Source organism: Zeugodacus cucurbitae, chromosome 2 (genome assembly GCF_028554725.1).
Source record: "Zeugodacus cucurbitae isolate PBARC_wt_2022May chromosome 2, idZeuCucr1.2, whole genome shotgun sequence".
In the NCBI taxonomy this organism is placed as follows: Eukaryota; Metazoa; Arthropoda; class Insecta; order Diptera; family Tephritidae; genus Zeugodacus; species Zeugodacus cucurbitae.
The window spans coordinates 8893718-8908187 of NC_071667.1; the positions used below are offsets into that span (position 1 = coordinate 8893718).

Below are 14470 nucleotides of genomic sequence, written 5' to 3' on the forward strand. Positions count from 1 at the left end.
AATGTTCAAACTATTACATATATACATTAACAAACATACATACAACTGAATATGCCAACATGATTACCAGTGTAGTTAACTAACAACAAAACAAAAATAGCAACTCAATGAGTGGACAACAACCAAAACGAAAATAACTAACCACCGAAACCACAACCACAGTTCGTGTAAAATTAGCCCAACGCCACTCAGCACAAGAGGAAATGAAGTCCAGTTCAAGCCAACCGCCACCCGTGTGAGCGAGTAAATAGCTAGGCGACCGCAACGCAAAATAGAATGCCAAGCCAAATCACATACAGACATCAGCAAAAGTAAAAGTTTGCCATTGCCGACGAGGTGGTGCCGTCGCCCCACCGTCTGGTTAAACTAGAATAACTGTATAAATTTTGCATACTCAGCCAAAAATTTAACTAAATTTATTACACAAGTTTGTGGGTTTTTGTGTGCGCGAGTGCGCGCTTCAAAACTTCCAACTGCCAAAAACACGAAAAAAAAAACAAAAAAGACAAAACAAAAACTAATCACAGAAAAATTCGCAGAAAGTCATATATGACGCTATCAAAGCTTAAGTGCTTACTGAAAACTCTACAAGGATACGTGTATTTTCGTCATCTACTCTCATATAGAGCACTCTGCGCAAATACAACAGAGAGTTTGTTGAAATCTAAAACAAGTAACTTTTGAGTAGAAAATATTGTCGAATTTGTGCGAGTAGTTTGTTTTTGTTGTTCCAAATTTAGTTTGTTTTTTAATTTTGAAATATGACGCAGTGCCTAATAAGCGCAGATACATGTTTTTGTGTGGGTGGCAACGTAAACGAGTAACGGTACATTATAATGTACAGCAGTAACGTATCTAGGCTTGGACGGTCTTATAGGCCGCTTCATTTTCAAGGGCGTCAAATTCTTTAAGGTAACCCATGAAAAATTAGTCGATTTTCGTGAATTTTTTTTTAAGAAAGTACCCGATTGAATGTTTAATAAGGTATATTCTTAGCTATATTTGAAGATTTTTTTTACAAAAATATTGAAAAACAACGGAGTTATATGCCATCTTGGGAGGTACCAAAAAAAAATGCCCAACTGCTGACATGATTCCGGCCGAATTAGTAGCCAATTTTCAACAAATATAGCTATCTTAGGTCATTGTATAATAAATATATTTAAGAACATTCAGTTAAAATTTGAAGACGATCGATCAATTTCTCGTTTAGTTATGATGTCAGCAGTTTTGAAAAATTTCGTTTCGAGAAAAACGCTTTTAAAGTTTCGACAATGGCGGCTTATGCCTGCGAGCGGTCACTTTTTATAACGCTGCCGTTCCATTCAAAAACTATACAAGATACGACCTTACCGCTTTCACTGGATATTTTTGAAAGTATTAACTTTCGAATATGCATAAAATAAAAAAGTCGATTTTTTAAAAATGTCACACTGGTATATCCCCTTAAAGGCATTAAGTTCATTGTTTATCTTGTTTGCATTAAATGTGGAACAAAAGAAATCTAGAGTAAAATTTGTTTGAGAAAGTTCTTTGCAAAATAGTTTCTACTTTAAGGAGAATGAAGTACTGTATTGGATTCACTACGATACTGGCATTACATTAGCTTCGAAGATTCTGGTTTTGAAATGGCTAACCTAAACATTTGCTTTTTGTAGAAAGAGATTCTTTGGTTAGGTTAGATTAGGTTGTACTATGACAGAACCTGAACCTGTGAATCCCACTACAAATCTTCAGAGATTTTCCACTTCTATATCCGCTTTTTCTCGCGATTATAAGAAAAAGTGAGATCCGAGAAATATTTTTCTTGATCTCGCAAAGGCGGCACCTTCCAGAAGAAAGTGATGAGATGATTTAACCTCGTCCAGGAAGATATTTTCGGAATTTCAATAATAATTTGGAAAAAAATATTAATAATGGAAAGAAAATCTGATTGTCAGTATCATATAAGTACTACTTAATTGAGAGAAATGAAGTGAGCATGTGAGTGCATGTGCAAGTTGTCAGCCTAAAAACATACAAAGGTTACTTGGCCACTCCAACAAATAGTATCGGCTCAAAGAATTTGTATTGTAATATTATACAGAACATTTAAAAGTTCCTCATTCATAAATTAAGAATAATGATGTGACGTTAGCCATGACTTATTTATAATAAACTGATGATATTGATAACCCAAGTGTAAATAAAATTGAATAAAGAAGTGCAAAAAATATGGCCGAAATTAAAAGTAAGCACAATTTAATACTTTTACAACAATTTCTAGATTGAAGATATTAAGTATGTGAAAAATCCTTGGCATTGTTTGTTGTTACGCTTTGCTTTTTTAATGTTGTTTGCTTGTTTCATTCTTCGGGTTTTTTTTTGCGAAAATTTATTGCTTTGTTTAATTTATTTCCGCCATAAAATAATTTACGACGCTTCCCCACTTACAAAACCAATGTATATGAGTGTATATTAACGCGTTTGTCGACGAGTCGACTCGGCTATAAACAATAATGAAAACCATACAAGTACGTAACATAACATAACTTACATATAAATAGAATCATTTCTAATAGCGATTTAAATGCGTTTCACAATAGATTTTTTGGTTCGCGGTGGTCTGGCAGTATGGTGTTGTTGGAGAGCGAGTTGCAACCGTAAAGGTCTAAGGATTTTTTGAGTAGTTTACTGAATTATTGCAAATGATTTAAGATCTTCAGTAGTATTAAATTTAGAAAAAAGAAGGGAAAGGATAATCCAGGATTTTTTTTTAAATTAACGCTTAACTATCTGTTTTCCCGTTTTTGAAACTATCTGAGATTTATTTTTCAGAAAGCAAGATTTACTTCATGGAATAATTTAAATTTAAGGAGCTATATACAGTTAGGAGGTCGAAAAAAAGGCATTTTTCAAGAATATTTTCTAAGCAAACTATTTGGTTTATTGATTTGAAATTTGGCAGGTATATTATGACAACCTTAAACTATATTCACACATTTTTTATTGCCAAAAATAATTATTGGGAACGTATATTGCCAATTTTGCAGAGGTCCGCAAAAAAAAGACCTCTTGCGGTGAGCACGATATCTCTGGTCTGGATCATCTAAAATGCAAAAACCAAATAAATTTCATTAATATAATAAATATCGAAGGAATTAGCAAAAAAAAAATGTTGACAAAAAGGCGGCTACTCAAAGCAAAAGGTTCGATTTTCGACCAAAATTCGGATCTTTAATTGTTTATAAAAATAAGAAATTTTCATCGGATGGGGATATCCTTCACTAATTACTAAAAAATATAGTTAAGAAGCTTGTGTAAAAATTTCAGACCGATCGGTTCAGCCGTTTCTGGGAAATCTTGCTCACCGACTTTGAAAACACCGTTTCGAGAAAAACGAGTTTAAAGTTTTGAAAGCACTTTACATGTAGTCGGCGCGCCTTCACTAATGTGTCTATAACTTCGAAAATATTCGTCGGATCGACCTTAACCTCTTAAATCAAGTACCGTATCTTCTAATCAATATATAATATAATATATCTCGTGATTCTAACCTAGAAATTGATCGGATAGTGTTTTGAATTATCTGATCAGTTATTGGAGTTTTTTTTTAATAAGTATTAGTTTAAACACCTATAATTTTAATTCGAAATTTGAATATTTGCTTCACCACTCCACCTAACAATATTCCTGTAGAGGGTGTTGGCTAGCTCAGCAAACTTCGGTTTCGCTCAATCTCTCGATGCCTTACTTATTTGATTGATAATGCCTCGCGTGCGGCGCGAATATGCTTTTGGCCGCCCATTACCACTTGTGCCGCTTGTCATTTGCTTTAGCGTTCAGTCAATTCTTGTAATTTTGCCAATTCCTTTTTATCGCCACAAATTTGAGGTCATTTTGTAATATTTAATTTGACAAAAAATAAATGGCAATTATTGGCGTTGATTTATGTAAAATCAGCTCATTGAGTTTATTATTTCGATTTCTAATCCTTGAATGTTTGTATGTACGAATATGTGCCGTGCTTGTTGCCAACACTTTTGGCAAGCATGGTTAAAGCTTATGGACTCAATGTTATGGCAAATGATGAAGCTCCTTCTGGCTTAAATGCTTAGAGAATTTTGCTAAAAAACAAGAGAAATGACAATTGGCAATTTGTTTTCTGCGCTTAATTGTGTCAGTTATGGAGTTCTTTAGAGGCGCGTTCCGTGAACGTTTCGTTGGTCACAATAATGCTCAGCTGAATGGGTTTGGCTCGGTGAGGGCTCACATATACTGTGTAACGTCTATGCCGTTTGGTAATACATATACACTTCGCATAGAAAAATATGTAGGTTTGTAACTGATTTTGGCCTACTATTTCTCATGCCTTATGCTTTTTGTCTGTTTTTTCTTGATTTTTGGTGCATAACAATTGTACTTGACATTCTTATTTCGCATGCCAGTTGTATGTATGTGAGTGTGTGTTACTTTTTTACAGTTGTTGGTATAAGTTGGGGCGGCACTCCTTTCATGCATTGCATGCCAGTCAGCGGGTAACATGGCGTGTACGCTGTTAGACGCTGGCTTTTCATTGAAGCTAAAGTAGGGTCCTTCAAGTAATGCCTTGCGTGTCTTAAACTATTTGCGATTTTACGCTTCATCCACACGTTCAAAATTCGCTCATTTTTTCTTGGTACATACAAGAATACATACACGGTGTTTATCATACATAAGCACATAAATATTCTGCAACATTTTAGACACTACGATAAATGTCATTGCTTCTAAATGAGTATTTATGTGTTTTGTTGTTGGAATTTTCTCAGCAACACTTTTCAGGTATGTCATTCGACTTTTCTTTTTTTTTTTGGTTTTGTACTAGATACTGGTATTTCTCATTATTCGCACGCTTTTAAAAACTAAAAGCCACGAAGAAAGTGAAATGAATATGAATATTTCATTGTCCAAACCGCAAACAAAAACTATATTTGCATATTCATTTATACTTACATGCATTACTCAGTTATTATTATGAATCAACTCAGTGCGAAAAAATAATATGTAACTTTCGTCATATGTATAGGATAGGTCAAGGTAAGCAAATTGTGATGTGTTGTGAAAGATTTCCATACAGACAGAGGAAATCTAAAGTAAAAAGCTTTCAAATAATACTTTATGTATGTACTTATATTCATAAGTGATGCATTGTTTGAAACCTCTGGGGATGATATTTTTGAAAAACCTATAATTATATGGGAGCTAGGAGATGTTGTGACCCGATTTTAATAATTTTTGGAACAGAGAAACACTATTGGAAGAAAACAATTTCCTCTGAATTACATTACATTAGTTGAGAGATTTACCCATATTTTCGGTTAAAATTTAACCTTAGGCGCTGAGTTCAACATGTTCGATATCTGGGGCCTTGAAAAGTTATAGTCCATTTTCGACAATTTTTTCACAAGTGATGCCACAGATCATATACTGTATTTGTGTTAAGTTTTATTTCACTATGATCATTGGTTCCTAATGTAGATATTATAAAGTGAAGGATTCAGATGGAATTCAAAATTGAGTTATAACGGAAGTAGTCGTGGTTGTGAACCGATTTCATCCATTTTCCACACATGTCATCAGCGTGTCAATAAAATATTATATACCGATTCATTTTCATTGAAATCTGTCGAGTAGTTCCTGAGATATGGTTTTTGACCCATAAGTGGGCGATGCCACGCCAATTTTCCATTTTGTAAAAAGATCTGAGTGCAGCTTCAATCTGCTATCATTTCTGTGAAATTTTGTGTTTCTGACGTTTCTCGTTAGTGAGTTAACACACTTTTAGTAATTTTCAACCTAACCTTTGTATGGGAGGTGGGTTTGGTTATTATCCGATTTCATTCATTTTTGGACTATATAAGGAAACGGCTAAAAGAAACGACTGCAGAACGTTTGGTTTATATAGCTTTATTGGTTTGCAAGATATATACAAAAAACATATTTGGGGGCTGGGTCACGCCCACTTTTCCAAAAAAATTACATTCAAATGTGCCCCTCCCTAATGTGATCCTATGTTCCAAATTTTTTTTTCATAACTTTATTTATGACTTAGTTATAGCTCTTTATGTGTTTTTGGTTATCGCCATTTTGTGGGCGTGGCAGTGGTCCGATTCCGCCCATCTTCGAACTTAACCTTCTTATGGTGCCAAGGAACACGTGTTCCAAGTTTCATTAAGATATCTGAATTTTTACTCAAGTTACAGCTTGCACGGACGGACAGGCGGACAGACAGACATCCGGATTTGAACTTTACTTTAACTGATCACTTTGGTATATATAACCCTATATCTAACTCGTTTAGTTTTAGGACTTACAAACAACCGTTATGTGGACAAAACTATAATACTCTCTTTAGCAACTTGTGTTGCGAGAGTATAAAAATCGTCGCTAAACCTGAAAATACGTTACAAGTATTTTAGTATTCGGAAACTTGTAAAATGCTGATACTTGAGCTTCTCATCTTCTGTTGAACCCCCTCATCTAACAATTTATATTCCTACGACGAGTTTGAAATACACAATACGCGAATAAACAAAATATTCTCCACTTGAAGAAGAGTTTTTTATTGTACCCGAGTCACAAATACCCAATTTGCACAACAACCTCTATGGTAAAGAAAAAAAATAGTGACGGTTGATTGACAATTCCGCTGGCATGTTAAGTGTTCAACTATTCATTAGTCTTACTCTCACTTGACAATCCTTGAGATAATATTGTTCGGAGAGATCGTCTAAAGAGAAAAACGTGTAATTTAAGTTACTCTGCTCAACTTCAATACTCTGATCTTGTGGTTTTAGAAAAGACATATTATTTGAAGTAACTGATGTGGTAAGTAATCCCCGCATCCCTTATCAAATTACTCTGCACGTATGAGATACTGCTTAAACGAAATTTTATTTATATTTCTTCAACGTCTGAATTATTAGATTTTAAGGTGAAGCTATTTTGTTTGAGAATTTGAGGTTTAGCTCTGATCTTTGATAATTATTTTCATTCCCAAAGAGAGTATTCCGTTTTAGCGAAAAATTGAACTCAATGTTTAGTCAACCATTATCATGTGATTATTCCATCATTAATATTATTTCATTCAAATTTGATAATTTTTTCTAATATTTACAGTTGCTGGCAACGAAATACACACAAACTTAGACTTGTGTAGAACACAAATAGCATATGCAACAGTAGCATATGGCAACACTGATATGATTTGTTGCGCTTGAGATATGTTTTAAATAAATGAAGCAAAACGATTAAGACAAAAATTTCAACTACAAAGCTTGTAAATACAATAAAGCTGAGAAACGAACAGTTTGTAATATAAAATATATTATACAAGACCGCCGCAAACCGCCGAAACAACAAGTTAACAAGACAACAACAAAGAATAAAATAGAAATCTCTACTATTATCAAACAACAATAACAAATCGAGCTACATATGTATATACAAAGCATAAGCGAGTAACAAAAATTGTCCAGTCAAATCTTATTCGAATTGTTACCGTTGCCAAAGCCTAGCTAATAAACTAATTTACCAAATACAAAAAGACGAACCAACTGTAGCCAATAAACGCATGGGAATTATAACACCAACAACTAAAAAAGCCATGGAAATGAACATGCAGACGCAGAAGAGTAAACAATCGAATTGAATTTAATGGAATTATCACCAGTGACTATGCGTTTACATAGAAGCCAAAGCGTTTTCCTCTTATTTTCCGCTTTGCCACACAAAACTATTTACATCACATTTTAACTTGATTACGAAGTACAACTATTGCAAAAATTCGCCAACGCCATAAGCTTGCGAAAAAAGGAATCGATTTTGAATTCAGTAAAATAAAAAAATAGAAACGCGTTCTTTTGTAAGTCTCTACAAACGCTATCACAATCGTCATATATCTTGTCTATCGCCACTGCACGCATCTCACAACATTCGTTGGTTCATTTCGCATTTTATCTGTACGAAAGTGAAAGGAAATACACGATAGAAAAACGAATTGAGCAAGAAAGTGCATAAAAAACACCAACAATAATTCAAAATGACTTCGCCACCGGAAAGCCCCATAGAGGAGGTTGTCTTCGAATTGGAACACACTCGAGTGCCTAAGCCGATTAATGTAACAATTGAAGATTTGTATCGAGAGACTAAATTCTCAAAACAAGAAATACGAATAATGTATCGAGGATTTAAAACGGTAAGTGAATTATGAGTAATGAATTATGAAATTAAAACACTTTTGATTGTTACGTTACGTGAACGTTATACCATATCATGAATTGTCATAACGATAGAGTTTCAGCACATTAGTAACGTTTTAGTCAGCCGAAAAGTTTCATTATTCTGAATTGAATTGAAAAAAAAATGTAAAATGTTACCAAAAATGTTTTTTTTTTTTTCGATTTAGGATGTGGGTTATCTTCTCACTATAGAACTTGCTCTTTACGACGTTGTCCAAACTAGTTTTGTTTTACGAATTTGATTCAAAATCTGCAAAAATTTTTTATCTATTGTAACAGAGTAATGTGTTCCACAAATAGCATAAATTATACAGCCACACAAAAAAAATTGTTGTCATGGTGTCGGTTTTTAAGAATTTAAAATGGCGGATCCAATATGGCGGTAATTTGGATTTAGAAAAACCTATACCGGATTCGTAATCAGCGACCCCGAAAACCACCGAATAACAAGTTTTAAACCAATCCGATGAAGTTCGAAAAACGCTGTCCGCCATATTGATTTTCCGGGGTTATGTCAATACCCTGATCTGATGGGGTTAAATGGACCTTGGAATCGGATTCAGCGACCCCAAAAACATACGGCACACATGGTAAGACCGCCAGGTCATGGCACAATTTTTTTTTGTGTGGCTGTGTTATTGAACAGTCTTCAACAAGAATTGAATATATCCTCAGCGGATTTCGATACTATGCCATATTTATTTCACTTTTATGTAAAATTACTTTCGATACTATGCCATATTTATTTCACTTTTATGTAAAATTACTGATGCGAAGGTCATATCGGTAAACTGAGCAAGCTGGTTACTGATGATATTCTGTTTGAACAGAAAATTTATTAGGTCTACTTTGCTTCCGCCGTTTTTTTTTTGTAAATTTAGGGCTTTTTTTTGTATAAAAACGGTTACAAAAATGTTATTCAAAATATTGGCCGTCGCTAGCTACTACTTTTGACCATCTTTCTGGCAGCATGCGTATTCCGTGCAAATGTCGAGAATTCGGCTCAAAAAGTGACATTTTCAGTTGAGAATAAGTTTGGGATGCAAACAGATCTCTACAAATATTTTGTTGGGTTAATGTTAACACAAATGTCCAAGATCGATATAAAACGATTTAATCGAACAGTGCTTGACCCTAGAGACGTCTATTGGTAAACGCCGGAAGCAAAGTTGTAGACCTAATAATTGACATATATATCAACCATCTTTCCTATCGGATTTGCGTGGAACTTTTTAAGAACTTTAAAGCAAAAGCCAAATATTTATTTAAGAATTAAAAAAAAATGATATGAAATCCATCACCAAGTTATGAACATATAAAAAATTTACGATCAATTTAACGCCTTATTCTTGAGCAGTACGAATGACAGCAAAGCAGCTCAAGCGTTAAACACTTTTATTGACATTTTCACTTACGCCCCATTTCTTTTGCAGGAGTGTCCCGAAGGTGTTGTGCATGAAGAATGTTTCAAGGAGATTTACGCAAAGTTCTTTCCACATGGCAGTAAGTGACAGTAAAATAAAAAGCACAAAACTGCATGAATGCATTAAATTATATTGATTAAGTGTAATATATTTTAATTGCGTACTAGTAATTTTACGGCATAACCTATACATTTGATCTTCTACCACATATGTATATATAATAATTCGTTGATATTTGCTCTTTGTTTAGATTCCAGTCTATATGCACACCATGTGTTCAGGACTTTCGATATAAACAGTGCTGGTTCCGTGAACTTTCGGGTAATTACATTGTTTATTAATACTAATCTTTTTGATACATAGACAAACAAATATTTTTAATGAACGTTTTTTTGTTTCTCATAGGAATTTCTCAATATCCTTTCAACGCTATTGCGCGGCACAGTGTACGATAAAGTCAAGTGGACCTTCAAATTGTACGATGTAAATGGTGATGGTCGGATAACACGTGGCGAAATGGGTGATTTATTCCAATCAATACACGAGTTAATGGGTCGACGGCCGCATCAGCCAGAGGAAGACCGAAAAGCCAAAGAACAGGTATAATTAACCGAAATTGCAACATATTTATATGAAGTACTGTGTTGTAATGAAGCTTCATGAAAATAATGGACTTGGTAGTTTTATGCAATTATTGAAACAAAACCACAAAAAAAAACTCTTATGTTAAATATGGCCACATTACCATGTTATGATCTTATGGGTTCTATACATTAATTTTACGGTTTTGATTACTATACTATTGTCGGTACCAGGTGGTTATGTTGGGTAAATACTGTAATCAGTGGTGACGGATAAGTGTTTTAGGTCTTCAACGTCTGGTCTAACTTGCTATTTAGATTTCTTGAAAATTTTATAAAGATACGAAATTTAATGAACAGTTCAGTCTAAACTTTCGATTTCCCCTTTTAGTTGGAACGCACCTTCCGCTCATTCGATCCGCATAATGTCGGTTATATTAATTTCGAGATGTGGATGAAGGGTCTGCTCACCAACCGAACCATTGTGAACTCATTCCATGTATTTCACTCGGATCCCTGATGGTCGGAGAGTGACTTCGAAAGCATTTTGAATAATCAAGAAGTTATATCGCTGATAGATCTTTGAGAAAGCAAGAACAATAATGGCAAGAGCACACATAAAGCCAGCACAAGTCCACAGGTAAGCACATTTACAAACTTGCATATTGTCTATTTTCAAAATTTTATGTATTTATTTTGCAGACGAGTAAATCGTTAGACAAAAATAAGAAAACGAGCAGAAGTAGTCAAGTCGTTGAAAATAAAATGAGTTTTAGCGAAAAGAAAGCTGATGAAAAGGTGTAAAATCAGGTGTATTTGTATGTACATAAAGTATTTAACAGTTAGTATGCTTCAGATTGCAAATTCGTGGTACTGAACGGGTAATTGCTGCACTTACAGTTGGCTGTTGCAATAGTTTGATTAATGAATGTTAATATTGAAGTAATACTAAAAGAAGTGTCATATAACTGAGACATAAACAAACTGAAAATAGCCTTAGAATATTTCATGGAGCTATTTAATGCTCCAATTAGTCATATTACATACAAAACAGGTAAGAGTTATTCAAATATGTAAAATAAATCAAGCACAGTATTGCTAGAATTGACATTTGACACTGTCAGGCGTTTAATTTGTTGATGTTTTATTTATTTTATTGAACTTTAGAAATTTTAAGAATTATATTTAAAATATTTAAATTTATAGTTTAACTATTGATTTCAAATAATATATGTAAAGAATTAAGTATTTGTGTAAACTGCGTTCCATAATGTACGGATTTCAATGTGTCAAATTTAACGACGAAAAAATCAGTTAAAATGACAAAAGTAAAATTACGTTATATATGCCTTTCAACTACAGTAAAATGGCCATTTATATTTGAATTGGGTTGCAATTTAAGTTGTCAAGTTAGCTAGTAAATTTATGTCATTATAATACTATGTTCGGACCGACATTGAAAACATGTTTTCATAGAAAAAATGGGTTTTCGTACGAAAACTTGTGTTTTCATCCATGCAAAATCTGTCAAACGAAATCACAGTTTTCGCTGAAAACTACTTGAAAACTTACATTCCACTCATTATAATCGGTGCCTGCTCTAGTTTAGTCGATATTATTGGAAGACATATTTTGCCAGCTCTAAATTGTCATTTGATATTGTAAGCAAATTCCACTACTTTGTCAAAATAATGGAGAAACAGAAATACAAATAAGAAATGAAGGGCTAAGTTCGGGTGCAACCGAACATGTTATACTCTCGCAATTTATTGATATATTTTTATTAAGATAACACACAATTTGAACCAATTTTAAAATCCTATAATTAGGTATATGAGAGCTAGGGGAAGTTATAACCCGATTTTAACCATTTCTGGTACTGAGACACACTATTAGAAGAAAAATATTTCCTCTGAATTAAATTGAGATATCTGAGAGATTTACCCATATTTTCGGTGAAAAATTACCATGGGGCACTGAATTCCTCATATTCGATATTCGGGGCATTGAAAAGCTACAGTCCGATTTCGAAAATATTTTCATAAGTGAAGCCACATATGATATACAGTATTTGTGTAAAGTTTTATTTCGCAATCTTCATTGGTTCCTTATGTATATATTATAAAGTGAAGGAATAAGATGGAGTTCAAAATTGAGTTACATGGGAAGTGAACCGATTTCATCAATTTTTCACACGTGTCATCAGGGTGTCAAGAAAATATTATATACCAAATTTCATTCGAATCAGTTCCTGAGATATGGTTTTTGACCCATAAGTGGGCGATGCCACGCCCATTTTCCATTTTGTAAAAAAATGTGAGTGCAGCTTCCTTCTGCAATTTCTTCTGTAAAATTTAGCATTTCTGACGTTTTTCGTTAGTGAGTTAACCCACTTTTAGTAATTTTCAACCTAACCTTTGTATGGGAGGAGGACGTGGTTATTATCCGATTTTAACTAATTTCATGGTGTGTGGTGAGGTGCCTAAGTTTGGTTTATGTAGCTTTTTTGGTTTGCGAGATATATACAAATAACCGAATAGGGGCGGGGCCACGCCCACTACCACAAAAAAATTACATCCAAATATGCCCCTTCCTAGTGCGATCATTTATTCCAAATTTTTCTTTTATAACTTTATTTATGGCTTAGTTATGACACTTTATGTGTTTTCGTTTGTCGCCATTTTGTGGGCGTTTCAGTGGTCCGATTTTGCCCATTCGAAAGCAACACTCTCACGGTCCCAAGGAACATGTGTTCCAAGTTTCATCAAGATATCTCAATTTTTACTCAAGTTATCCGTTGCACGGACGGACGGACAGACAGACATTCGGATTTTGACTCGTCTCGTCACCCTGATCATTTGATATATATAACCCTATATCTAACTCGTTTAGTTTTATGACTTACAAACAACCGTTATGTAACAAAACTATAATACTCTCTTAGCAACTTTTGTTGCGAGAGTATAATAAGAAAGGAAGGGCTAAGTTCGCGTGTGACCGAACATTTTATACTCTCGTAATTTATTTGTTTAAAGTTATTAAGCGCGTTTTCTTTTCTTTTCTCGAATAGTGACTTTTTATATTTCAACATTATACACATGCTGCATTACCTTTTCGAATGTGCTCCATTTTTACATGATTAAAGAACAAAAAAAATGTCACCCTATTATGCTGGTCATCTCTCACTGACAATTTGATAACTAGAGTACAGGGCAGAATAAATTAAAAAAATTTTTGAGAAAAAAAGCGCTTTAAAATTACATTCAACTCGACTCATGTATTGGGCACAAAGTCCACTAGAAAACAAAAATCATTATATGAAAGATGGTGTAATTCCTGAAGTTTCATTAATATATCAGAAGTTTTACTCAAGTAATCGCTTGTACGAACAGACGGATTTTAACTCGTCTCGTCATCCTGAACATTTTGATAATTATAACCCTATATCGTTTAGTTTTATGACTTACAAACAACATGAGAACAAAACTTTGATACTTTCTTAGCAACACGTTGCGGGAGTATAAAAATGCTCAAATGTAAACAAACAAATAAATTTGTGAATTGTCAATGAAAACGCATCGAAAACACAAAATGTCAGACACAACGACACAATCTAAAAATTAATCCACAAATTGTGTTTTCAAGATGTTTTCAATGTCGGTCCGAACGTAGTATTAGCTATAAGAGTTAACTGACAACTGTCGTCGTTAATGTCAGTTAATTTGACATAATGAAACCACAATTTATAGTTTTCAATTTATGAGTTTTTCTGTATATATTTTTGACATTACATATGAAAAGGAAATTTTTATGTTAATTAAATAGCTGTCAGCTGTGAAATGTCAAAACTAGTTGGAACAGAGACAAGCAATAATAAAGTTAAACAGTTAAGAAGAATTGAAATTCAATAAATTTACCAAAAAGGTGTAATGCCAAAAACCGAGAATGAATTACTTTACTATATACTTAGTAATAGGGTTATGCTGTTTGATACATACATACATTTAGTAGTATGAAGGTTTTGCAAGTTGTGGTAGGTTGAAAAAGGATGCAAAACAATAAAATTCAATACATAAGCGTTTTGATGGAAAATTATAATAATAATTTGAGTATGAATAACAAGAGCGAGTAACATACTAAAAACCAAATTAATAATAACACTGGTTTACAGCAAAAATGTTCCATGAACGCCACTATCCTATTT

General features: G+C 33.6%; 1 protein-coding gene across 1 annotated transcript in view; it reads left to right on the top strand.

Annotated features, from left to right (window-relative positions):
- Positions 1–14037, top strand: part of LOC105210158 (Kv channel-interacting protein 1) — a 33566-nt gene extending 19529 nt beyond the window's left edge. The window contains exons 2-7 of the mRNA XM_011180955.3: positions 7141–8218; positions 9695–9764; positions 9936–10006; positions 10091–10285; positions 10658–10906; positions 10969–14037. Of these exons, the coding sequence (XP_011179257.1) occupies positions 8063–8218; positions 9695–9764; positions 9936–10006; positions 10091–10285; positions 10658–10786 (621 nt within the window). The 5' untranslated portion in view covers positions 7141–8062 and the 3' untranslated portion in view covers positions 10787–10906; positions 10969–14037. The remainder of the gene's footprint in view (positions 1–7140; positions 8219–9694; positions 9765–9935; positions 10007–10090; positions 10286–10657; positions 10907–10968) is intronic.
- The last annotated feature ends 433 nt before the right edge of the window (positions 14038–14470 follow it).